Below are 26,732 nucleotides of genomic sequence, written 5' to 3'. Positions count from 1 at the left end.
TGAACAAAAGCCAAGCCTAGGCAGTTTGGTGGCAAAAATAATAGCAGCAGGACCCTGGGCAGCTTCCTGAGCAAAGCTGAAAGGATGGCGAAGGGCAGGAATGCCACAGAGACCCCAAAGTCTGGTATCAGTGTTTGGACCAAGCTGGGGTTGCCTGAAAGGACTGGGGTTAAACAGAGAAGCTCAAGGTCAGCCGTCATGTGTCTAAGCCCAGACTCTGGGCCTGCAAGTGTCAAAGAGGTTGCGTCCGCACCCTAATGATAATAATGGCTACCTTTGGGAGAGGTACTGTCATTATCCTCTCGTACATGAAGAAACTGAGGCCTAGAGGAGCTGATGAACATGCTGAATAAGACATGGCTCATAAGGGGCACAACTGGAGCCCAGTTTCTGTTGGGCTCCAAGGTCAATGCCCGTAGGTGACGGGAAAATTCACAGCCCAGCTAGGAAGGAGGTGTCAGGCCCCTGTTGTATAGGCACCCAGGAAACGCACATGTTCTCTCTGAGTTCAAGCTGATGATAAAAAGAAGGAATGGGACTCAGTGAAAGAAGCCTTTCCCCCATCTTTACTCCCAGGAAGAGCATAAAGGAAGGAGGCGGAGAGCTTGCTGGGAGTGGTCAAGGGCTAAGTCAGTCAAGGAAGGGCAAGTCTGTCTTCCTAAGGCCTCCCCGCTAACCTGGGGTTTAGAAAACTATGGCGTCATTGGAGGGTTCGATTTTGTCTCTTTTTAATTGCTCAAGTGATTCATGGGTGTGTTTTGCTGTAGATTGTTCAACACTGCATTAATATACGTATCGAATGTCAGTGCCTTTCCCCCAGTACAGACCACAGCCCCTCTCCAGAGGGGGATAATCACTTTCAACATGCATTACGTGTCCTTCCACCCCATTCTGCATGTGTAGATGTACAGACAGACGATTGATTGACAGACCATAGATACACAGATGGATGGCAGAGAGGCAGCAGGCATACAGTAACACCTTGTTCTGTTGCATCAGCGGGACCACAGTGAACACTTTATTCTGAATCTTGCATTTCTCACTGAAGAGTGAGTAAGGGTCTATTGCTCACCATTTCTAGTGCAGCTATTTTTAAGTATGGATAAACCATTTCATTTTTTTCCCCAACTTTTCTCTATCATAAATAAGGCCAGAATTTTTGTGTACAAATGAGTATTTCTTTGAGATAAGATGCCTAAAAGTAGAACTGGGGAGAAAAACAGTGGATGTATATTTTTAATTTTCCCAAGTACTCCCCAGTTCTCTTCCCAAACTGCTTCATTAGTTTGTAGTCCCATCCGTAAGTGACAGTACCTATTCCCTGCATCCTTGCTCATACATAACAATACCAGTCATTTTAGGCTTTGCCAGCTGGAGAGCAAGAAATGGTGGTTCATTATTGTACTAATTTGCATTTCCCTGACAGCTGGTGGAATTGAATGCCTCACATCCTTTGCCCATTGGTTGGTTGAATTTTTCTTTATGATTTGCAGGAGCTCCTTGTGTTCTCTGGATATTGGGCCTTTGTCTTGGAATATGTAGCAGATGTTGTCTTCCAGTCTCTCGCTTGCTTTAATCTTCTCTCAGTTTTTGGAAGAACCCTAGGAAAGTTGTTTTTCTCTAACTTGTAAAAATTTCCTTGCATAAGATTGTATTGTCTGTTCTTCTTTTATTGAAATTGTTAGTTGCTAGTTAGATGGCTGCCTCACTATCACACTTGTCCAGGGTACCCTTGGTCACACTGCAAAGATGTCACTAAAACATCTGTGGGTCAACACTGCACATGGCGACTCCCAGTCAGTTGTCTTGTAGCCGCTGCATGAATAAATGACTCCTGCGAACAGACGGTTAAATCTTTAACCAGATCACAAGTCTAATGACTTTACTGCTGAACATGTAAGCTTTGTAACGATGTAAATGCTGGCTTTATTAATTTAATCTTTATTGAAGACATCTTTAACGATGCTTGAATATTTTTAAAATGTAATTGTGTTTTGCAAAACAACTTATAGCACATGTTGAGATGATGTTGAAGTCTAGAAAACCTCCTAATAATTAATTAGAATGTAACGGTACCTAGCAACTCATTAGCAAACCCTAGGTCCTTTGAGGTACTCCCTTTTGTTGGAAGACAAAATAAATAATTAAGGAATGATTACAGAAATGGGTAATGTACCAAGTAAATTTAATAGGCAAGGAACCTCAAAGACATGAAGTTTTCTAATTGCCTGCACCAATAATCTAAAGCAAGACCAGGTAGATGTTTGAAGGTTATGAAACCATGTATTCCTACAGAAATAAATGCCACAATCTTGTTTAAAAAAAAAAATGTGTCAGGAAGAGGAGTCATGAGAATTCAACTTCAGTGAGAAACCTGGAACGAAACCTTTATTAACCCCCAAAACAGAGATGGCATCACATGCAAAAATGGGCCCAACACTTGGGAGGCCAGATGCCATATCCTCAGGTGGTGGAGCTGAACTGGGAAAGCCTTTGCCCTAGCAGCCACTAACTAGGATAAAAGGGCGGCTCCCTAGGTGGTCTCAGGAAGACAGTATTGGCAATACCTTTCTGCCTGTGTCCCCTGAGCGAGAGGATGGATTGCAGACAAAGAAGTTCTGAGCCAGCTTTGACTCAAAGTACTGCCAAAGCCACAGAGCCGTTCAAATGCTAAAGAAGAATCCAAACAAGAGAAATCCATGGAACAGAAGGGTTGGTGGTGAGGGAAACAGCAGGTTTGGCAGCAGTCTGCCAATAGGAAGTTGGCCACCTTCAGATTAGAATTCTGTGTAATCAGTAGTAAGGATTGCATTATAAAGATTAATATCCCCAAGCCACAGCTTCAGCTGACCTCTCTCCCCCACACTCCTACTCAGAAACTTCTGAGGCCTACTCATTGCCATTCAAAAGTGTTCATGCCCCTGAGCCTAACATTCAAAATTCTTTCTCCCTATTGATATAATTATATTAACATTCATATATTTATATGGGAGATTGAGTTGTATTTTTAAAAAAAGAGAGAAAAGAGATAAAAATAATCATGATTTTATATATATATATATATTTCTCTGCATTCTGCTTTTCACTGCATCCAGAATTTCATATACATTCCTCCAAATCAGCTGGTATATTTCATTTTTTAATTGGTTGCACAATATTCTACAGAATGATTTTATCACAATATTTTTCATTATTTTCCAGTTGACAGGTATTTGCTTCATTTCCATTTTTCTGCCATATAAAACATGCTGTACCAACACCCGTGCGCATATATTTTTATATACTGGTGCTTTTACTTCTATGGAAACTTTTTCTGTAAAGGACCAGAGAGCGAATATCAATATTTTAGGCTTTGTGGGCTTTATGTGGTCTTCGTTGCATATTCCGCTTCCTTTTTTAAACAGCCCTGTAAAAATGTAAAAACCATTCTTAGCTCACAGTCCAAAGCCATACAAAAACAGACCACAGGACAGAGTGGCCTGCCAGCCCCGATTTGCCAATCCTTGGAATAGAGTCCGAGGAGTAAGATTCCTTCCTAAGTGCATTATAATTTTTGCTGTTTTTGTGAATGGAATATTTTTCTATTTCCTGAGATAGAAAAAAAATCTATTTTAAAAAGATATTTTCTTTGTACGCATTTATCTTACCAAATTCCCTTATTAATTTTAGAGGTCTTTCTCTCACTATAGTTTCTTGAGTTTTCTAGAAAAGCAATTATATTCATCACAAAAGAAAAATCTTTTTCTAATATTTACTTAGCATTTTTTTCTTATCTTATTGCATTCATTAGAGCATCTGAATTACTATTAGCTAATAGTAGTAACAACCTCTCCTTTCTTGTTCCTGGATTTAATGAAAATGGCTTAAGATTACACGGTTAGAATGACAGAAGACATATGGCCATGATAAGTATGGCCATTCATCACCCAAGTCCAGGCTGTTAGAACTTCTGTAATGTGACTTTGATGTGAGGCAGATCTACAGGGCTCTGGAGGCAGGGGGGACTCTGAGAACGGGCCTGGTCAATAGTATCACACGGGCACAAATGTCTGAGGTTTGATAAGGTATTAAGTACGGTACAAATACAATCACTTAATGAGCTGAATGAATGAGAGATTGTGTCTGCCTGAGTGATGAGAAAAGGAAATAAAGCAAATATTATGGATGTAACTTTTCAACCCTAACTGTACAAATGGCCAGTGAGATGGACACATTCTTATCAAAAATTTAAAAAAAAACAAACTATGAGGTTTCAGTTCTGGGCAAAGTGGAATAATCACACTCCATCCTTTCTCTTCTACTGAAAGCAACTATAAACACATGGAGCATCTACCTGAGAACTCAAAAAAGCAATTGGTAGCAGGCAGCTTTGGGAAGAAGCCCAGAATTCAAAGGACTATCAAGTCGGCACGCTGAAAATCTTGTGATGGTGGACACAAGCAGCAGCAGCCAACCAGGAGTGTAGAACTCTGATGGAGAACATTCCTCCATTCTAACCAGAGGAGCCGTGGTACCAAAAATGTGGGAAGACTCTCCATTGCTGCTTCCTCTCTCTGTCCTCCCACCACTTGGTCCCAGGTGCAGGCGTAGTCACAGAAATTGCACAGCAGAATTTAGAGGCCGGGGAGTGGGGCCTTAGGAGCCATAATGTGTCAGATAGATCACAGAGGGGAAGGAAATCAAGACAATGTCTCCAGAAAGTTGTTTAGATAACCTCCTGTGCTCACTTTCAAACTGACCGTGCATGGATCTAAAAAGTATACCAAAGGCTTTGACTGTCCTGCTATAAGGTAGACAGACCACCACCCAGGTCCCACACTGGCCACGGGTAGCACGCCACTGGGTGAATTCAAATAGCACTGCAAAGCCTTTGAAAACAGATCTGATATTGGGACCACAGGCCAAAGAAAGCTTATTGGAATTTGTGAGCTGAACCTTACCAGATTGGTTGTCTTCTGAAACAGACAAGTGAAAATCAGTAGTCTTAGAATTTAAACAAGACCCTGAAAATGTTCTGGATGTGATCCAAAATTACGTGGCATAGAAAGAACGAAGAAAATCTCAACTCATCAGGGAAAAGACAATCAATAAATTCCAACCCTACGTGACACAGTGGTAGAATTATCAGACAAAGACAAAGCAGCTCCTAAAACTATGCTCCAAGAATTAAGGAAGAATCTCTTGAAATAAACTGAAAGGAAGAAAGTATCAATCAAAATATCAAAAATATGAAGAAGAACCAAATGGAAAATTAAAACTGAAAAATAAAATAGCAAATGAACTCAAGAGAAGAATGGAGCTGACAGGGAAGAGTTAGTGAACTGAAAGAAAGAATAAAAGAAATGATCTAATCTGAACAATACAAAGGAAAAAGTACCTTTCAAAAAATGAACATGTCAATTGATTATGATGTGAGAGTAGACTGTGAGGGGCTCTGTGGTGGGTACTGAAGCCAAAAGTAATGTGTTGCAGGTTGTGTAGGATTTTAAGAAACAGAGAAGATAGTTTAGGGATTTAACATTAAAGGAAAGAAGAAAAATGGGCTGGCATCTTGAGGGGAAGGATGAATCAAATAAATATTTGTGATAGACTTTCGTAGGTCTACCTTAAGTTTTTTCAGACCACTGCAGCCTGAGATGAAATAGCCAGCACATTTGGTTCTCACTCCTACCTCCTATTCTGGGGCCTTCAGCCCCTTGAGAGTAACCCCTTGCATTGATTTTAAGAGTCCACAGACAGCATTTCACACTTGCACAGAACCAAGGTTGCTCAGCCCAGATCATGGCAGCTGTTTGCCCCCTCTCCTGCTGTGGCTTCCTCGGTGCTGTCTGCAGCCCCAGCCAGGTGAGGATGCCCCACCTTCATCCTCTGATGTCAGCATCCACGAAACCGGTGCCCATGCTGTGCCGGTGCTGTCCACACTGCTTCTTGAGGCTGCTGTGTCCTACTTCCGATGTGGCCTCTTGGTTCTGTGAAAGGGCAGGTTCTGGGTGTCACTGCTACCACTGTTGATATCCGGGAACCCTAGACATCTTACTGGCACCAATACTGTTTAACATTTACCTCAATGAAAGACACAGAGAAAACATTCTTACCAAAATTACGAAGTCATGCCACCATCTTAGTTTGGCAAACATTCATTAAAGGCAAAACTTCAGACAGTGTGCCAGGTGCTGGGCGTAAAAATGACGAATTGCAAACACGATGCACAGGAAGACTGTCCGAATGAAGAGAACTGAACTATGAGTCAAAACAGAATTAAATGAGGTAGGAATTAATGTAAAGTTCCGCTTTTAGTACTAAAAAATTAACTTTGTAAAGATATCCAGATTGGGAAGGATGTAGAGGAACTGGAACTTTCTATAGGAATTTTCTATATATAAGATCATTTCATCCTCAAAATTCAGCCTCAGAAGGGAATGATTCAGCAAGAAGTCCTGGCAATCCTGAGAGCACGTGCAGTTAATAAAAGCACTCCGGAATACGTGAGGCAAACACTGATACAGCTGAAAACAGAAATGGAAAAATTCGTGATTATAAGTGCAGACTTCAGTACTCCTCTCATAGTAATCAATAGTACAGCAGACATAACATTAACAAGATTATAGAAAAACCAAACAGTACAATCAGCCAACTTAATCTAATTAGCATTTATTGAACACTGTACCCCAAAATAGCAGAATATACTTTGTTTTCAGCTGCACTTGAAGCATTTACCAATACAGACCATATTCTCGGTTATAAAACAAACATTAACAAAATTAAAATAATTGAGATAATGCAAAGTATGATTTCTAGCTGATAGAAGTAAACTAGAAATCAGTAAGAGATAGATAATAGAAATTTTTGAAACACATTTCTAAATATTCTGTAGAAATTAGAATATTTTTAACTGAAGGAATAAGAATATAAAACACATCAAAATGTGTGGGTTGCAGTTGAAGCAGTATTTAGAAAGAAATTTATACTATTTAAACACTTATACTGGTTAAAAAAATAAAAGGTCTAAAACTAACAACCTTAGCATCTATCTTAAGAAACTAGAAAAAGAAAAATAATTTAAAAATGAGCAGAAGGAAGGAAACAATAAAGGGCCCAAAAATCAATGAAATTGAAAAAAGAAAAGCAGGAAGAAAATTAATGAAAGTCAGTGAAACCAAAATGGGTTCTTTGAAAAGATCATTAACCCTGATAAACATCTAGCCAGATTGACAAAAAAATAAATAAAAGACACAGATAACAATAACAAGAATGAAAGAGGTATATCATTGCAGATATCAAAAGGATAAGAAATTATTGCAAACAGTCTATAAATTTAACAATTTAGAGCAAAGGGACAAATTTTTTGAAAGCCACAAACTACCAAAACTCATATGACAAAAATGCTTCTATATCTATTACAGAAATCAAATTCATAGTTAAAAGTCCTCCAAAAAACAAATTTGAAGGCCCAGATACTTTTATTTTTCAAGTGTACCAAACATTTAAAAACACATACACACACACACCGATTCCACACAATCTCTTCCAGAAAATACAAGATGGAACACTTCCCACACGTTTTACGAGGCCAGTAGTATCCTGATCTCAGACCGGACAACCATGACAAGAAAACTATAAACTAATGTACTCCGTAATCATACACTCCGAAACACTAGCATATCAAATCCAGCAATATATAAAAAGAATACTATTCCACAATTAAGTGAGGCTTATCTCAGGAAAACAATTCTAGCTCACTCTTCAGAAATCAATCAATACTATAAGCCACCATATTAATAGACTGAAGAAGGAAAAATGCGTGATCATGATATTTGATGCAGAAAAAATGTGATAAAATTTAACATCCCCAATAAAAACTTTCACCAACTAGAAATATAAGGGAATTTCTTCCACCTGATGAAGGGCATCCATTAGAAACTCACAGTCGCCCCATACTTAATGGTGGATGACTTAATGCTTTTTCTCTATGCTCAGCAACCAGACAAGACTGTCAGCTCTCACCACTCTTACTAAACACCATACTGAAAGTTTTCGCCCGTGCAATTAAGCAAGAAAAACATAAAAAGCATCGAATTTGAAAGGAAAAGAAAATAAAACTGTCCCTAGTCACACATGAAAGGTTGTATGAGTACTTGTATATCTACTTAGGTAATTCCAAGAATCTACAAAAGAGCTCTGGGAAGCAATACAGGAGTCTAGCAAGGTTGCAGGATACAATGTTCACACGCAGAAGTTAATCATACTTTCATATACCAGTAATGAACAACTGACAACCAAAACTACCTATTTTTTTTCCTCACCTGAGGACATGCTCACTTATTTTAGAAAGAGGGGAAGGTAAGGAGAGAGGGAGAGAAATGTCAACATGAAAGATAAACCCGGATCGGTTGGCCCCAGTACGTGCCCTGACCAGGGACTAAGCCCACGACCCAGGTATGTGCCCTGACTGGGAATCGAACCTACAACCTTTTGGTTTATGAGATGACATTCCAACCAACTGAGCCACACTGACCACAGCTAAATGTTTATTAGTCTATATTTTAAAATGTATTATATAGTTATAGAACATGTATATATGTATATATATAGTATTAATGTATAATTTTTAAAAGTTAAAAATAAAGAAATAACCTAGATAAAAAAACTCATAAAACATGTGAAGGACTTCTATGCTAACAGCTAGCAAAATCTATGAAAGAAATTTTTTAAAAGACATGAATAGATGATGATATAATATGTTCAATAACTAGAAAATTTTATATCTTTGGGTTTAATGCAATTCTAATAAAAATTACAGCAGAATTTTTATAACTATGAAGAGGGTGATTGTAAAATTTGTATGGAAAGGTAATAGAAGTAGAACAGTGAGAACAATTTTATAAACAAATAATACTGGAGAACTCACACCACCCAAGTTTAAGATTTACTATAGGCTGCTGTAATCAAGAGAGTGTAGAACTGGCAAAAGGCTAGATGGGTAGATCAATGAAACAGGTGAGAGAGTACAAAAGTGGGGGGGGGGAAGGGTGGAAGGTGACTGGTGATCAGACATTTCACCAAAGAGGATAATTCTAGGCGGAGGGACCCAGGCTAAGGGAGAGGCATTGTTTGAATTGCTCCAGGATAAGTCCTTGAAATGGCTTGAGTCCCTCATGCCCCAGATGGTGTCTGCCTCTGCCAGAGTTGGTCCAAGTGGCACTTACCATCACAGCAACACATTGTCTCCTTTCTGCTGCACCAAGCAAAAGCTGATCGTGATGAAAAAGAGCTAAGGAGCTTCTAGTGTCAGAGCTTCATTTCCAAGGTATCACTCTTAAAAGGGTAACTGAGGTAGCAAGAGAGAGCAGCTCACCCCAGCATGTAGAATGTAAGCCAAGGTCTGGGCAATATGGTTCCTATTAAAATATGGTCAGTAGAAAACTAGGAGCTACTATAGTTATTGCCATATGCTGGGCCAATAAACCTGGCCCCCAAAATACCAGCCAGACCTATACAAAATTATGCAGTGGACTGGCAAGTGTATTTCATGTCATCTGCCTGTCTTTGTGCCGACTTGCTTGCCAGAGAATTAGCTGTGTTTCTAAGGGACTGTATTAGCTGAGGAGGTAGTCATCATTTCAAACAGGGAGGATGAAGAAAAAGAAATAAAGGACAGGGCAGATGCTGTCAGAGCTCCGCTTTCCTGGCACCATGTGTGCGCGCTAACGTGACTCCATCTGCAAGCACCTTTGCCTCTCCCTGAGAGCCTTCTCTGGCCACCCAAGGCTTGCGCCCCCCCCGGGCAGGCCAGTGCTAGGGATTTAACTCCCCCCAGGAGCCCTCAGCCAATGACTGTTGGAAGTTGCTGTATGCATACCCACCTCCCTCGTCCCCAGGAGGGACAATTCAGAAGTGTGCGTCCTACACTGCCCCCGGAGGTCCCCAGCAGGACTGAGTTTCAGTTGCTCACGTTGGGGGCTACGGCCCCCCTTCTGGCTGCCTTCCCTCCCTGTCTCATTTCCCCACTTTCTTATCAGTATTTCCAAGGATCACTTCTCAAAGGAACTACTGGTACCAGGGTCTGCTGCTGGGAGAAACCACACTAAAGGTAGCCACACTAAAGGTGACCCACACTAAAGGGTCACCATAACTCAGGTGGTGAAGGGCAGACAGGGCATTGGGCCTGGATTATTCAGGTGGGATCTGAGAGAACTAAAGTGAGTTGAGAACCCGCAGGAAGGCCTCTGGCCCCTTGGACAGCTTCCTAGAAATCACGGTCTACATTGATAACATCACATTATTAGGAATTCAAGATGCTCTGTTTGCCATCCAGATGATTAGTTGTTCTTTTCGTGATGTTTATGCAAGATCTTAGCTCACCCGTCCTTCATCCGTTGCATTAGCATAGTTGGTGATTTCCTAAGATCCAGGTGAAAAACCACCAATTCCACTAAACGCCCTCTCATTGCTGAAGCAACAACCCACAAAGGATCACGGGCAGGAGTCTGCTGACAAGTAATCTGTGGAAAACAGGCTCCTGCAATTCTGTGGTACAGAAAATCATTACCTCAAGCACACTGTCTCCAGCAGACAATATTCTAAGGTCCAGAGTGAAGTTCTCACCAGAAGCTGCACGTCACACATCTTCAGTCTTCACTGGTATTGACTCTGAAAAGATTATAAATATTCATCACCATGAAGTAGGAGTCCGATCTTTTCTCCAATGTCAGCATCAGAATCCTTTTAAATAAACCTGCACGGATTCATAAACTCTCCCCACAGCCCCGTCCTCCCTCCTGCCACACTCGCACGAATCCTCCAAAGCCAGAGTTATTTCCAGTTGAGGCCTTTTGAAACAAGAAACGATCGTTGGATTCCTCCGTTAATTCCTTGGCCGCTTCTTGGGCCCCCTGATGAGACCGAATCTAGATCAGGTATGTTTATTTTGGACCCCATGAGGCCTGGTCAGAGTGTCCAGCACAGAGCTGTCTGCAAAATATTAGCTTTTGAAATCTTCTAAGAAGGGTGAAAACGAACAAATGTAACCAGATTTTATTTCTTCAGCAGTTTGTGCGTTCGAATTGGCATCGGTTAGGAGTACAACCATCCAGGCTGTGTTTGAAGGAATGTGGTCCTCTTCCAGTCGGCATGGCTCTCTCGCCCCCCGCCCACCCATGTAAGCCACTTGTTCTTGTTCCTGGAGTAGGAGCTGCACTGGAGGGGACTTTTCCTATTGAGTCTCAGACGGCCCTGGCCTCACCCACCTATGACAGCCAGACAGGGGTGTGCCTCCTTTCTATTCCCAAATTGTTAGAGCCTAAGTCCCTACTGGCTTTACTGCTAAAAATTAGTCCACTCAGTTTAAAACCAGTCCCCAGACTCTTCCTGAGATGGTCTCCAAGAACTGCCTGTTGAGTGCTGTCTTGTATGCACCTACCTTCCTCATCTTCCTCTGGGCTGCCGGCTGGCCGGGCCCATTGTCCTCTGCTGGTGGCATGCCAGTGGCCACTGATCTAACCTCGGAGGCCCTGTTTCCCTGGCTACCACACCCAATAGGCCAAGCTGACTTTTGCAAGACTTTACCAAAGGCTTGGGGCTAATGGAAATGCTCCTGGGAAAGTAGCTAAAAACTACTATGGAAGTAGGGCCCTTTGAGGGTCTTGACCCAGTGGCTCTGAGGCCTCATTCTTGGTGGCCTCTTTGTCCCTTCAGCCAGGTGCTCCAAGCAGCCACCCACTTTGGCCTCCAGGCCCACTTGTTTCTTTACATATTCACCCTCTCCAGGCCATTGTCTGGACTCATAGCCCTACCAAATAGCTAATAGCACTTCATTTTTCCAAACTCTGGGCTGCTTAGTCTTAAATGACACAAGCAAGTCACTAATCCAAGTGGCTGCACTCAGTTACCAGCTCCTTGTCATATTGTTCATCAAATGCCATGATTTCCAATGGGAATGCCATTGGCCTGTTGAGAGGGGCCACTCTTTATGGTGCAGGACCAGGACCACCCCACTAAGTACCAGTCGTGCCTTTCCTCTGTTATTACAAGCGTAATTCGGTACCTGAATGAGGACCTCCATTCACGGGCCAGTTGAGGACAAGATTAAGGCCTGCACGTCCCTCTCACCATGGTCTGTCCTCTGTTCCCCATACGCTCTGTATTGTCAGCATTCTCCAGAGAAACAGAACCTTAGAACCTTAGAACCTCTCTCTCTCTCTCTCTCTCTCTATATATATATATATATATAGAGAGAGAGAGAGAGAGAGAGACAGAAAGACAGAGAGAGACAGAGACAGAAAGAGACAGAGAGAGAGACAGAGAGAGGAGAGACTGATTTATTCCAAGGAATTCCCTCGCGTGGTTGTGGGGGTTGGCAAGTTCAAATCCTGCAGGGCACGCCTGCAAGCTGGAGACCCAGGGAAGTGGTGATGTTACGGCTCGAGTCTCAACGCAGTCTGGAGTTTCTTCTTGCTCAGGAGACCTCGGCTGCTTTTCTCTTAGGTCTTCAGCTGGTTGGATTAGGGCCATCCACATTATGGAGGGTAGACTGCTTTGCTGAAAATCTATTGATGGAAATGTTAATCACATCTAAAAGCAACATCTAAACTGGTGTTTGGCCAAACATCTGGATACCATACCTCAGCCAAGTTGACCCATAAAATTAACCATCACACCATTCAAGCACAAACACTACTTTAAAAAAATTATTTATTTAGTCTTACAGAGGGGAAGGGAGGGAAAAAGAGAGGGAGAGAAACATCAATGTGTGGTTGCCTCTCACACACCCCCTAATGGGGACCTGGCCCACAACCCAGACATATGCCCTGACTGGGAATTGAACCCATGACCCTTTGGTTCACAGGCTGGTGCTCACTCCACTGAGCCACACCAGCCAGGACTAAACACTACTTTTTAGGCATAGGACAATCTACATGCATTTTTAGAGGAAAAAATCTCTCTAGCTGTGTGGAAACATAGTTCTGCTAAGGAAACACCCAATCTGTGTCTCTGAACTCAGAACACCTAACTCATAGCCTAAAGCACCTGCATTTAGGTTATTTTCATTTTTAGAGCTTCCCAAAGAATGGTCAAACTGAACCTTCTATCTACAGACCTCAGATGGTCCATTAAATGATTATAATATCTCAAACAGAGCTGCCTTTGCCTCAGAGATAACATCCAGACTCTCCCGTAGAAGGCAGAGGGTGCTCCTAATTCTGAAATGTTTCATCTTTCCAAGCTCACAGAATAGGAAGGTCTGCTGTCCTTCTGGCTCCTGCTAGACCCCAGAGCTGCTGACGACCAGTGTAGCCCGGGAGCTGAAAGAGAAGCTGCTTCGGCTGAAATGAGAAATTGCAACACTCCCTGTGCCCTGGGATGTCACTGTCTCTGTCTAATGCACAGAGTACAGTTGTCCATCCATCCCCAGCCACAAGGGAGAGGAAAAGCCATAACTCAGAATTAGGCCTTTATGTGAAAAATAGGATTGTGTGCAAGTAAATCTATGAAAGACCCTACAAATATTTTTATAATCACCAAAACACTGATGCCAATACACTAAAGAACATATGACAACATCCAATTCATCTTCAATTTGTCGTGAGGGGTTCTGTATATTTAACTCCCATTTAGCATTCCTCACACACTGAAAAATTTTCAGGATCTCTCTCCCCGAAAGTTTTAACATTAAGCTTGTAAATTGTTCTTATCTTTGCATAGTATGACAGTTCCTTCCCAGTGTCTGTGTTTCTCCTCACTGATTGCTCGCTGCCTTCCTGATGTTATCACTAGGATTCCTGTACTCAGAGACGCTGCACCTGAGCATGTGCCCTAGTTATACAAGTTCCGGTCCCCCCTGCCCCACCCCTTCTGATGAGTGAAGAAGCATAGTTCTTCCTCCTTCAGCTTCCTTCACCTCTCCCAAAGCTTCATCGCAAACACCTCCCTCTGGTTTTGCTCTCTGCTTTGCATCCTAATTCTAGTCTTAACTCCCTGGGTTTCCTTATTCTCCACTTACTCCAAAATGCCCAGGTGACACCCTCTGGGCATGAAATCCGTACAGAAACAGAGCCACGTACACTAGCATTTCATGGAGGACGAACTCAAGTTCAGGGAGGAGACACCGTTCCCTCTGAAGCACATCATTCCTGAAAATCGTCCTTTGCCGCGGTCAGCAAGTCTGTCTGTGCCTCTCCTGCTCCCCATCTCCTCTGCAATGACGTTTTGCCATGATACAAACAGAAAGAGAAAGAGCTGTACTGCTCTTTTCTAGAAGAAGAAAAACAAAACTAATGGATGATGGTAGGAGTCATTACAGGCTCTGAAAACAGGACTATTACTACCAACATTTCAAGCAAACTTATTAAAAAGTCATTTACTTCCAATTCCAGAAATCACTCATATTCGACTGTATAAAGTTGGAAATGAAAGACCCTGTTACTAATGAAAGCAGTGGTGAATTTGAGAGTAGGTAGCTGATCGGAAGGCAGGGGTCTAGCATGGAGTCCCACATCCACAAAAAGCCGTAGTGGGAGTCACTGGCTGCCGAACACCGAAGCTTTGCTTTGTGAAGCCCTGAGCTGTGGCTACTGCAAGGTCATGTGACTGTCCCCACTTGGCGGTAGAGGCCCCTTCAGTTTAGTCTGCTGGACCCAAGATAACTTATTAGTTTAGGCTTAAAGATGCTTTCAGAAAAGAGAATAGGGGAAAATGCCAATGTCTTGTCATATTTGACCATAATCAAGGCCTCGGAAACAACCGCAGTGGCTTTACGTTCTGCTGTCCTCCACACAGTATTACTACCTGCATTCCAGGCACGGCACCCCCCTCCACTGCGGAAGTCTCTCTCACCACTACCGCCATCGTCCCTCCCACTCACTGTGCACCTAGCGCATGCCAGGCGCTCTGCTGGATGCTTTATGTGCATTTTCTCTAATTCGTGCAGCACCCTTGCCATGGAGATGTCATCTTCCTATTTAAATGAAGACATGAAGCCCAAGGGGATTAAGTAGCCCAAGGTCAAAGGTAGTAAGTGGCACCTGTTCCCAAAGCCCATGTTCTTTCCACTGTTCCAGGCCCATGATTCCCTCTGCTATTTCTCCTGCCATTTGCCATTGCTCCTCCTCCCAAGTGAGCCTTTATCACAGTTCGGTGGTCTCTGAAGACCAGATGTCCTTCTCTGGCTTCCCACTTCCACTGTGATTCCCCAATGTCTCCACTGGCCCCTTTCCTGGGACTCAGCACCCTGAGTTCCAATAATATATCCCATCCCCCTCTCCCTGCCCCCCATAGTAGGTGACTGCAGAGACAGAGCACGGGAACCCACATGGACTAGATGGAGGGCCTGGCCCACTGCACCTGAAAGAAGCAACAAGCACACTAGGCATGTAAGAAATGACCTTTGACCCTGAAAGCTGAAACCATTTCCGTTTGATTTTGACTTCCATTTATAAACTCATTGATGCATTTCCCCCCATCTCCAGCTTCTGCTGCTGGAGACCAGTGCCCACACCAAGAAGCACCAACCCTGTTATTTCACAGGCTAGCTGACAGCTTGACCAGCGCGAGCCTTAACTGGGGCATGTGTCTTTCTACTGATTTAAATTGAGTGAGTGGAATCAAGCTTTCTCTTGCAGCATGGGAGTTTGCTACTTATATCAAACAGCCATGGAAAGCTCACTGTTTGCATGTTTTAATCCATCTAAGGACTACGTATGCTGCCCAGTCAAACAGCTTCATGCTTGGGGTTTATGTCACAGCTTGAAGTGAGCCCTGCCCTTCGCCTCCATAGTCAATAAGGTGCCCGTACAAACCAGCCTCCAGTGCGAGAGGGGCCATCGGGAAGAGGTGGGATGTACCTGCCCCACCCTCACTGGAACAGAGGAGCACCCCAGGGAGCGTCCCTGGCAGCCAGAGCCACGTCTCCAAAACCGGAGGCAGGACTGTGGTCTGCAGCCACTCCTGCAGGGCAGGTCCTGGAAGCTGGTTATACCCGTCCCTGGCTGAGATGAGAACATCTGAGCATCTACAGTAACATCTCTTGGAAGGATGCCAACATAATCGTGAGCCCTCAGCTCCCTGCGGTGTTTAGTATTTAACAATTCACGCTGGTTGCTGAGCTGAAATTTTTCCTATGCTTACCTGCTTGCACATTTGTTTGAGCTGTTAACAAATGAGCTCAGTTACTTAATTCTCTGAACATGTTTATGGAATATTAGCCCATAGTGGAATAGTGATATTAATAAGCTCCTTAGCTTAATTAAGCATATACAGAGCCAAATGCCTGAGCTTCAGACAAAATGTGCTAATCTAGCATCATTATGATGATAACTTGGGTAGCCAGAACAAAAATCCCATAGGAAAAGAAATCAGGTCTCCCAGACATGGTATAATTTGGTCGTTTTTTATAAATGAGAGCACTCCCCAAAATGTGGTAAGAGAGGGACTGTCTTGAAAGCCCAGACTGCTGTCTGGTGTCTCCATCCTGAGATGAGATGCTCATCAATTATGAGGCACATCCTCCTCTACAACACTGGGGTCAAGGTGATGGGCGCTCTTGAGAAAATCCTGGGTGGAGGGGAGGAGTGAGTGGGAGGAATCAAGTCAGGTTACAGTGTTAATCTTGAAATTATTATTTTTAAGAATGAACTGTGTTCCCTCTCTCCGTGACTTGATAACATTACCAAATATGGTGTTAGGCATACTAAATGGAAGAAGAATCTTGAATTCTGGACAATTGAAGTGTCATTTTGGTATGAGAAGACTTAAAAATATTTGCCCAGCATTTAGACCATTCCTGGCTTTCCATTCAATGCTTCATCACTGAACTTTTCTCCTTGGAGAACCCAGGGAAGGACCTGTCTTCCTCTGCTCCCCCAGAGGGCTGAGGCTCCTTAGGGGCTGCCCAGCCCAGGCCAGTGGGTTGCTGCTGCTGTTCTGGGCTCCCTGAGTCTCCATCCTCCTCCTCCTTAATCAGCAGGCTCCTGGGCGATAACAGAGCTCCGACAAATGAGCGGAAACTCTCCTCCAGCCCCATCGCTGAGACTTGGGTTGTGAATATTTGCTCAGCACGCATGACAGATGACATCACATGTGTGGCAGGTGCCCAAGCACAATTTTCAGCATGCTATATAATATCACATTTCCCTCTCCAGGAAGCGTATTGCAGCGGGATTTTAACTTTTCATTTCTTTTTAGTAATATACACAAATATACTTTCACATAAACCATAAATCAGACACGCTTATGAAGTATGATTTTTTCTCATCTTACTTGGCTCAACCTCTTCTACCCAATTCATCTTCCACCCTCGGGTTACCCACCACAACAGCTCTGTGGATATCCATTCATGTCACCCCCCTGGTCATACGATCACATGCCTGTGCACACATCTGCACATGCACACATGCAAATACACGTGTAAGGCTCTGGCCATTGTCCGTTTGACCAAAAACAGGATGACTTACACCATTTTCCCCCACCGTCTCTTTTGTTTCCTTTTTCTCTTTTCCTGCTCTGTTGAATTGTTAACATTTTGGCATTCTGTCCCCACAACCATCCCCCCATCTTTTTCCTGATCCTCTATCTATTTGGCCTTTATATGATGTATTTTTATTTCTCCTGAGTTAAAAAATAACTGTAACAATGTCCGTAGTCATTCCAAATGCATCCTCCCTCCACCCACATCCAGAGCTGCAGCTCATGGTAACTCCCCGGTGGACATCCCCTTCCTTTACCTCCATCTTGTACTATTGCATAAAGTGTTAGCTTTCACACACACATACACACACAGTTTTTATGGTCAATACTTAAATATTTTATTTGTTTGCATGCTCATCATTGTTTCTCTTTTCCTCCTATTTGTGTTTATTTTTCTTCTTACTGATCACAATAATAACTTTTCACACTAACACAGCTCATATGCCAGGCCCTCTTCTAAGCACCTGACATAAGTGACCTAATGCAATCCTCAAAGCAGATACCATTATTATCCCTGCTATTCACTTGCCAAACCATGGGCAGAATGCGTGACCCAGGTGATATGCAAACCAGGGATCCTGGCTCTGGAGTCCGTGCACTTAAACTTCATGTCTGGCTGCCTCTCGGTTGAGTTCTCTTGGGGGCAGGGGTTCTGTGGGTGCCATATGCTCTTAGACCCCTCATCTCAGGAAATGTCTTTATTGTGCCCTCACCTGTGAATGGTAGTCTGACTCTCTGTAAAGCTCAAGTCAACGTTATTTCCCCCGTTGTCTCCTGGCACCTGTTGTCGCTGAGGCGGGGGCCACCTGACCTTAGACAATGGTCTAAGTGGGTCCGGGGCAGGTAACCTGGAAGCTGGCGACAGTGGGTCTTCTTCCCCGAAGCTGTGCAGTTTCATCACGACGTGTCTGGGGCAGGTTTGTTTGTATTTACCCTGCCCAATACTCAGAGTACATGCCCAACCAGGGAGCTCACGTCTTGCTTCGATTCTGGAGAATCTCAGCTGCGATCTTTTCAAACACTGCTCCTTCCTCATCGCCCATTCTCTTCTTCTAGAACTCGCCTCAGACAGACGGTGGAGGTTCTCAGTCTCTTGTCTGTGGCTCTTAACCGCTTTTTCCCATTTTTATCTTTTCTTCTTTCTATACTATGTTTGGATGAGTTTTTCTATATTATCTTCTAACTCACTGATTTCTCTTTAAAATACATCGAGTCTCTGGTGCATTCTCTTATTTCTTTTATTGCTTTTTGCTTCAATCACTCTAATTTAATTTCAAAATTTCTTTCCTATTCACTTATTATTTTATTTATACCTATTTGTTGCATGATTTCTCATTTCTGTTAAAGAAAACTTACACCTCCATTAGTCCCTGAGTATTCGCAGCACACCCATTTTAACATCAGTCTTGGCAGCGCAGACTGGCACCGTCGTTACGGAGAGCAGCACCGCAAACTGAGAGCACAGAGCTGCTGAGACGGCAGAGAACTTTCCTCGCAGACCGATCGGACGGCGCCTTCCAGGACGGCCATCTCAGCACAAATTGTACTCGTGGGAGGGAGTAGGAGGCAATGCGGTTGTTCAAACCTCAGGGAAAGGAAACACAATTTGGGGGCACACACTGTGGGGTGTATGCAGCACTTGGAAACTGAGACTTAGATACACATGTAGCAAAGTGAGTAGATGTCAAAAACAGTACTGATAATTAAGAAACAGGAAGAGAGCTGCCGAATAATGTTACCTTCATACCTTGAAAACTTTAAGGCAGACTGTGAGAAATACACACAATGAAAGTATGTGTACGTGGAACCGGGGTGCCTGCCCCCTGGAGGAAAAGGAGAATGGGGGTGGGGTGGGGCCTGGGCGCAGGAATAAGCACGCACATGCGCGTGTGTGCAGACTGAGGAGCACGGCGGGCTGTGGACTGGAGAGCCAGACTAATTTACCCTCTGTGCTGCCGCATCAATAAATGTCTTGAGCCTCCTGTCCAGGAAATTACTTTCATCTGTAATGAATTCATGTTCCAACTATTGATTTTGCTATCTTTTTTTCAGCATTAGATTTCTTCATATATTTTGGCATTTTGGTGGGCAGGCCCATTTTTAATGAAACACATTTTATTTCTTTCTCTTTCTCTCGGTCCCTTTGTGCTCATCCCTCTCTGTCTGCCAGGCCCCCAGGCCAGAAGCAGCTGTAATAATGACAATTGGGAGGGACACTCACGGCAGTATTGGGCTGTGGTCAACTCGGTCACAGCGTCAGTAGACAGCCTGGCTTACCAACCGGAGAGAGGCTGACTTTGTACATACCTTTCTTCCTCCTTGGACGTGCCGGGGGGGGGGGGGGGGGAGCCACAGCCCCCAGCAACATCTGGCAGCGCTTTTCTTCCTCAGTGCCCTTCCACTCACACGTGGAGTGATGGGGGTCTCACCCCAACCTGCAGCTTCACACCGTAAACCAGGCTCCCGCGCCCTGTCTTGCACGGTGCGCTTTTTGTCCCCCTCCCGCTCGGGGACCCAGAGTCCTGCTGGCTGCGGCTGAGGCTTCATGAAACACTTTGCATTTCTGTCCCACTCCCGGTCTTCAGAACTGTCTTGTCATCTAATCCAGCAACGTTTTCTTGATAATCTCTCTCTCTTTTAAATTTTATCCACCACTGCTATGGTGGGAAGAGGTGCTTCCTGTCTCAGTAGATATTCAAATTATACAAACAAGTTTAGATAAAACCCGATGCAATATAATTAACAAGGAGGAGAGGGAAATGACTGACTTGAAGGCTTCAAAGCATTTACACACTCCTATTTGTTGGAAATTCATCTAAAGATCACACATTTAATTTATGCTAATCCCATTAGTTTTACAAATAGCCTCACAAACAGCCTTTAGAGAATGTAACCTTTTAGTAATCACCATCTTCTGTTAGTACAAAGAAGCTGGCTTCCCACATCACAGCTGAAATAAACACCCTAATTCAGGACCACTAACCAGAACTTTCCTTTCAAAGAGGCCCTCAGACAGTAGACATATTCTGAGTGTTCCCCCTTCCCCAATGCTGCTACTGACGTTCATTCTCTGCTGATTTTCCTGGAATACTGCAGTAGCATAGCTGAACAGAACAGACTTTTTCTCCTTTTTGTGTTTTGTTTTACTGTTTTGTTTTGTCTTGTTTTTTCTAACCCTCGCCCTAAGAGAAGACAGACTTGACCAGAGGTTTCAGAGGTTACCTAGGACCCTGGACTCCACTATGAGTAGAACTCGGTCTCCCCCCAGCCCTACTCCTTCATCCCAGCTCCTGCCCCAAACCAATGTATACCTGGCCTTCTCTACCATATTGCCAGACAGTCTTCTTTGGCTTGGAATGCCTTTCCCAACCCCACCCTAACACCTCTGCTCTTTTAGGGGTCTACTCAAGTCTCACATTTGTAACTATGCCTTTCTCAATGCCACTAACCCACCTTTCCCTCCTCTAAACTTATCTCTACCGTGGATGTCACATTCAGCCACCTGGCCTACAGGACCTGTCGTCTTATGTATATAGTGTCCTTCCGACGTCTGAAAGTGCCTTGATACCTGAAACTCGTGAGGCGCACCGTCTATGCTGGGACATTACCTCTTGATTCTCCCAAGAGCACTGAGACACAATAAGGCAGATGTTATCACGGTTATATTATTATTCTCATTTTTCAAATGACAATGTTGAGGCTTAGAGATGTTTAGTAATCTACCCAAGTAGGAAGGAGCAGAATTGGGATTTGAGCTGAACTTTTTCTATCAACAAATTTGTAATTACTTTCTACTATAACCAAAATGGCAAAGAGGTTTGATTCACCTCAAGTCCAATTCCGAGTGATTGGTTGTAAATGCCCACAAGTGCTGTGTTGAAAAGATGAACAGGCTCGGCAGGAAAGGGAAGGAGCAAGGCCAGCCGCTGGTCCAGCTTTAAAAGGAAGCGCACACGACCCCCTGTTTGCTGTCCCCTGTGTCATGTGAACTTTCTTGAGCTGGGATAGAATCTACTACCAGTTTGTATGTTCCACAGCACTTCGAACACAGTGCTTAACAAATAGTGGACGAGCTTAAATATTACTACTTACAGCTACATCGACTCGCTCGGGAGGGCGCCGCAGCACAGAAACTGCTCCAGCGGCCTCAGACAGCCCGGCGTGGGGGTTGTGAGTGCGCAGCTCCGCTCTGCACCGGCTGAGCAGCTTTGCTTGGTGAATGATTCCAAACTAACATGCATGCGAAATAAAGCGTGACGCTTGGGAAAATCGTTTGATCCCAAAGAGTGAATATTGATGTAAAAAAATGAGTGTCGCTTCTGCTTGGTGATCTTACTTTTCACGGGACTACGTGGAACAGAGTAGCACGTATACCGTGCAGCACACGCCCCTGCACATGGCTCCTCCTACGTCATGTGTGTCCTCTGGAGTTTCCCCCACTTCACATGCGATAATATCTGCTTCACTGCATCTCAAGACTCTGGGGAGGATCAAGGGGTAACGTACCAGCAGAGACGATACACCGCCCCACGACCTGCTGCTGCCACCCCCACTCTGTCTGTTAACGAGTCAGAAAGGGAGAGATGTTTCTGGCATGTACAGTTGTAAATTACTGCAGACAAAGTTCCTAATTACCTTCCTCCTACAAGCCAGCTCTCCTCCCCACCTCGGCTTACCTCCCAGGCCACCTCCTGCCTCAGGCCAGGAGTTCTGTGTCCATTTCATCCCTTTACCGAACCTCCTCGGGGTGGGGACGTGTCGGGAACACAGGCCCAAACCAGCAACGGGTATCGCCATGCTCGTGACAGCCCGCTGCACGCTGAGTGAGTTCCGTAGTCCCCCTCGACTCCTTCCTCGCTGAGTGAGTTCCGTAGTCCCCCTCGACTCCTTCCTCGCTGAGTGAGTTCCCTAGTCCCCCTCAACGCCTTGCCCAAAGCTGTGGAGCTGGAAGATCCAGCAGATTGCAGAGGCTTATCTTCACATGAAGAATGGCTCTGTTGGGAAATGCAATTAGGTATCAGCCATAAGGCTATTTTTAGAAGCTTGTTTAGGAAGATCTCAGAAGCAAAAATTGCCCTGTGGTGAGAGATGTCAGCCAATTCGCCAAAAGAGAGCATCATTAAACACATTTTAAACTTACCTTTAACAATATGGAGCGCTATAAAGACAGACCTTTTGTCTCCTAGGAATAGCTCCTAGGAATAGGTGGTATGTCTGGGGAGTTTGCAGAACCTTCAGTCCTGGTGGCAAAATCCCATCTGTATTTACATCCCCAGGCTGGAGGCTGTGAGAGCCCTTAACCCTGTCATTCCAAAAGAGCTTCCCCAGGGTTTGGCTGAGGGAGCCTGGTCATTCCAGCAGAGGCGGGCAGGTCACAGCCTGCAAGGCTGAGCACCTGCCGGGGGCGACGTGTGAGCTAGGGAGACCGAGTCAGGGAGGCCCGTGGCCGGGAAGGCAGGTTGTCCAGGGGGCTCCGCAGCAGCAGGTCAGTGCCAGTGTCATTGGGGAGGAGGAACCCAGGCACACAGAAGGCTCCTGCTGCGAGGCACCTGGGCCAGATCCCGTTGGGCATTGGCCCTCCGGACTGCGGGCATGAGAAAGCCCTCAGTGGCCTACTCCAAATAAAGGGGCGTGTCTAAGTGGTGTGTTGCCTTTGTCACAGCACTGTATCTTTTTATTTGAAGAACGTGTGTGCTGTGCTTTTTTTAAAATTCAAGTCAGCGATATTTAATGCAGACAGGAATCTCAGCCCAGCAGCACCCCTACCCCCAGCCTCTTCACCCTGCTGATGGAGACAATAATGGCCGTGTCACTCAGAGCGGGGAGCAGATCCCATCTGGGGCTGGGGCTGGGGCTGGGGCTGGCCTGCACTTCAGGTCGTGTTTCTGTTGGCTCCAGGCCCTTCCAGTACTCGTCCTTGGGCCAGGTGACCACAACCCCAGCTCCCTCTCAACACGTCCCCTGAGTCCCACCCTCCCAACTTGGAATTAGGGTGCAGTCACTGCTCCCGCCCAGTCCTTGGCTTCCTCTCCGGGCACAGTCCTCTCCAGTGAGGGACACAGGAAGGCAAGGCACAATGATACACCTGGAAACAGCCGCCTCCGAGGGGGAGCTGAAGGAACTGATGATGTTAACCCAGAAAGGGCAGGTCTCGGTGGAGAATTCATCGCATCCTGAGCCATAGGAAGGGCTCTCACTGCCCACGAGAGGGTCCTTCTTCTGTGCTCCACCAGAGGACCACCAGACCCAAATCGGAAGGTGGCAAGGAAGCAGGCATCGGCACATCAGTAATTGCTCATGTACGATTCAATCAGTGGGGCAGGCAGGACACATGAAATGACCATTTCATTCTGTAGAAGGGACTCTGAAATCAGGTGGGAAGCTGAACTGAATGACCACTGCCGTCCCCCACAACACCCCCCACCCCCCCGATCATGACATTCCAGAAGTGCCCTAGGACTTCGCGTGAGCAACAGGGTCTCCTCCTGTGACTGCCTTATTGTCTACTCATTTCAGCTGTAGCCAACTTTTGAAAACTCAGTTCAGCTGCAGCCCCTGAGGCTTAGAAGGCGCTTTGTGTGGAGAGAGAAATACAGGGTCCGGCAGAAGTAACGCCGTTGAGTGCGGTGGGAAGGGTACGGGGGTGTCTCACACAAGATGGACAGCGACTTGAACTTTTCACCCAGAATGTCCTATAGTGTGTTTGAGTGTGATATTGTTGTGTTACCGAATTACACGCTTACGATTTTGTAATAAAAGATTTTTATGTAATAAGAAGGGGCGTTACTTGCGCCAGACCCTGTACGTTGGACGAGGGAGAGATGAAGTTCCCAGGCTTTCTTGGAACCCCCCAGGGGTCTGATCACATCTCGCAAATGTAGTGGAGACAGAACTGATATTTCAACAAGCACGCTGAGCCCTTGGAGATAAACAAACCCCAGGGCTGCTGTTTCGCCCATTCTCAAGCACAGAATCCTAGAGCTTCAGAGAGGGAGGGAACATGGGGGGCCGATTCGTCCCAACTCTTCCCCAGGGCAGGAATTCTCGCTCTAACAGCCCAACACAGGGCTGCCCAGCTTTGGCTCAAGCACTTTTGGGAAGGGGCTCACTGCTTTGCCAGGAAATCGGTCCCTTTCGAGACAGCGTAATCCACGTGGAGACAGTCCTCACTACGAGCTGTTTCTTCCTCATGCCGAGCCCCAAGTCCGCCTTCACTCAGTTTGCCTTGTGCCCTCAGCAGCAGGACAAAAATAAATGTTTCCTAGGCCGTATGACAATGTTTAGATTTTTTTAAGGCAGCCATTATCTTCCTACCCCTTCTCCCTCCAAATATCTTCTTCCCCACCTAAGTCTCCGGTCACCTCAGATATTTCTCACGTGGCGGTGTTTCAGACTCCTCACCATCCCAGTTACCATCTTCTAAATATTTTTTTATTTTATTTCACTGATGTTCCTTATAAAAAGTAGCTTCTAGAACAAATACCAACTGTGGTCTGATCCCTGCAAAGGGCAGTGAAATATCACCTCCTTTGGTCTACACACTATACCTTTATTAATACAACCTAGAGTTATACGTGTTTCATACCAAATGATCAAACGTTGTGTTTATCTTAAGATTATGACAAATCAAAACCATCTTTCTTATTTGACACAATTTCATATAGCTTAAAATAATGAGTGAATTTAAAAGTGGCCCTATGCATTATAAAGCATCAAACCCTCCATCTCTGTTTAAGAGATCAGAGCCCTAACAAAAATTTCAGTGACAGACTAAGATAATTGAACCCTCAAATGATTGACTCCAAAGGTGAAATGGATGGGCGGTGATGTGCCAGGGCCCCCGCCTTCGCAGCCTCTTCTTTCAACGAAATTCAGAGCAGAGGAGGGCTCTTCTTGGAAGCTGTGCCTGCTTGTCTCCTTTATTTCCCCTATGTTTTTTTTTTTAGCTTGCCACATGCTTATGAGACCAGCTCTTCTTCCAGACCCCTGCAAACTCACTAGTGTTTTCCTTTGTGTCTCTGACAGGTCACCTGAAGGAAGAAATCACCCAGCGGCATCTGCAGCAAGTAGCTCTAGGTGGGTACAAAGTGGGTCCTGTAGGACGAAGGTGAAGGTAATACAAGCTAACCTGTCCTGAAAACCCACATTCAGCTAAAACATAACCCATCCAAAACCTAAGAAAGGTGAAGGAAGGAAGGTCCGCTGTGGAATGCAGCTGTCTGCGGGTGCCCCTCCTCTCTGGGGCCAGTTTCCCCCACCTGTGTGCTTGCTCCTGGCTATCACACCTGGCACCCACCCTCCCAGCTGCCCCCTCATCCTCTGGACCTTGTCCACCCCACATCCCAAACTAAATTCATCCCCTATGACTCCGCCCCTCAGGGAGCTTTCTAGAGCCCCTACTAACAGTAACGACTGGTGGAGAAAACAGCTTCCATTTGCTGAACCACCTCTGTGCACACTTTACCTGCCCTGTCTGCTTTCATCCTCACCACCGTTCTCAAAGGTAAGTGCATTTTCCATGTGGAGGCGATTCAGTGACTTGCAGGTCACATGGCTACTAAGGGTGAAACTAGGATTTGAACCCGGTTCTCTGAGTCTATGCCACTTACTAACCACAACACTGGTGGACACACTTCACTATGCTAATAATGCAAATGCTAAACAAGCATGGTGATATTCTAAAAGGCCCTTGGCATCTTTGCAGCAGGGACATCTGCAGAAAACGCTCCCTCTTGATTTGTGACCCCAGGAAGTGAGCTGGGAGGAGCCTGCAGCTCCCAGGAAGGCTGATGGAGCAGGCATCTGGATAGGGCCAGCTTGTTCCTCTCCAGCGAGCCTGGGACCAAGGACGCATGCCGCTTTGACTAAATAAGCAATTTGTGGATGCAAGCAAAGAGCTCCTCTAGAAATGACCTGGTCCTGGAGTGACCTGTAACCGGAGAAGTCCAGCGCTCAGGACTTCTAGGGGAGAAATGCAGGGTGGCCTCAATGTCATGAGGGTGCCCCACTTAACCCTAGTAACCGGGACGATGAGGAAGGTTTGTTGTTTAGTTTCAGTAATAATAATGACCCTATCGATACCTACTGATTGCATCAGAAGTAAAGAAGCAAAGCCCAAGACCGCTGACCTGAGCTTGACCTTCCCACTGTTGGCCTCAGGACTGAGGGGTCAGGTCAGTGTGCCAGGCCTGCCCTCCCGTGGCCAGAGACTGGGGTTCAGAGCCAGGATTCTGCCAAGTGCCTTCCTCAGCGAGGAGCCAGGGATCCCCCGG

The 26,732-nt window shown here is 45.1% G+C and overlaps 1 protein-coding gene across 5 annotated transcripts in view; it reads left to right on the top strand.

The window, feature by feature from the left end:
- The window catches only part of KIF6 (kinesin family member 6), a 369,273-nt gene that overhangs the window by 301,239 nt on the left and 41,302 nt on the right, over window positions 1–26,732 (top strand). For all 5 annotated transcript variants that reach the window (XM_053914011.1, XM_053914012.1, XM_053914009.1 and 2 more), the window contains one exon: window positions 25,486–25,536. In XM_053914011.1, coding sequence (XP_053769986.1) covers window positions 25,486–25,536 — 51 coding nt within the window. The remainder of the gene's footprint in view (window positions 1–25,485; window positions 25,537–26,732) is intronic.

This window comes from Desmodus rotundus, chromosome 11 (genome assembly GCF_022682495.2).
Source record: "Desmodus rotundus isolate HL8 chromosome 11, HLdesRot8A.1, whole genome shotgun sequence".
Taxonomy (NCBI): Eukaryota; Metazoa; Chordata; class Mammalia; order Chiroptera; family Phyllostomidae; genus Desmodus; species Desmodus rotundus.
The sequence above is the reverse complement of the archived record's forward strand: the minus strand, read 5'-3'. Positions and strand labels throughout refer to the sequence as shown.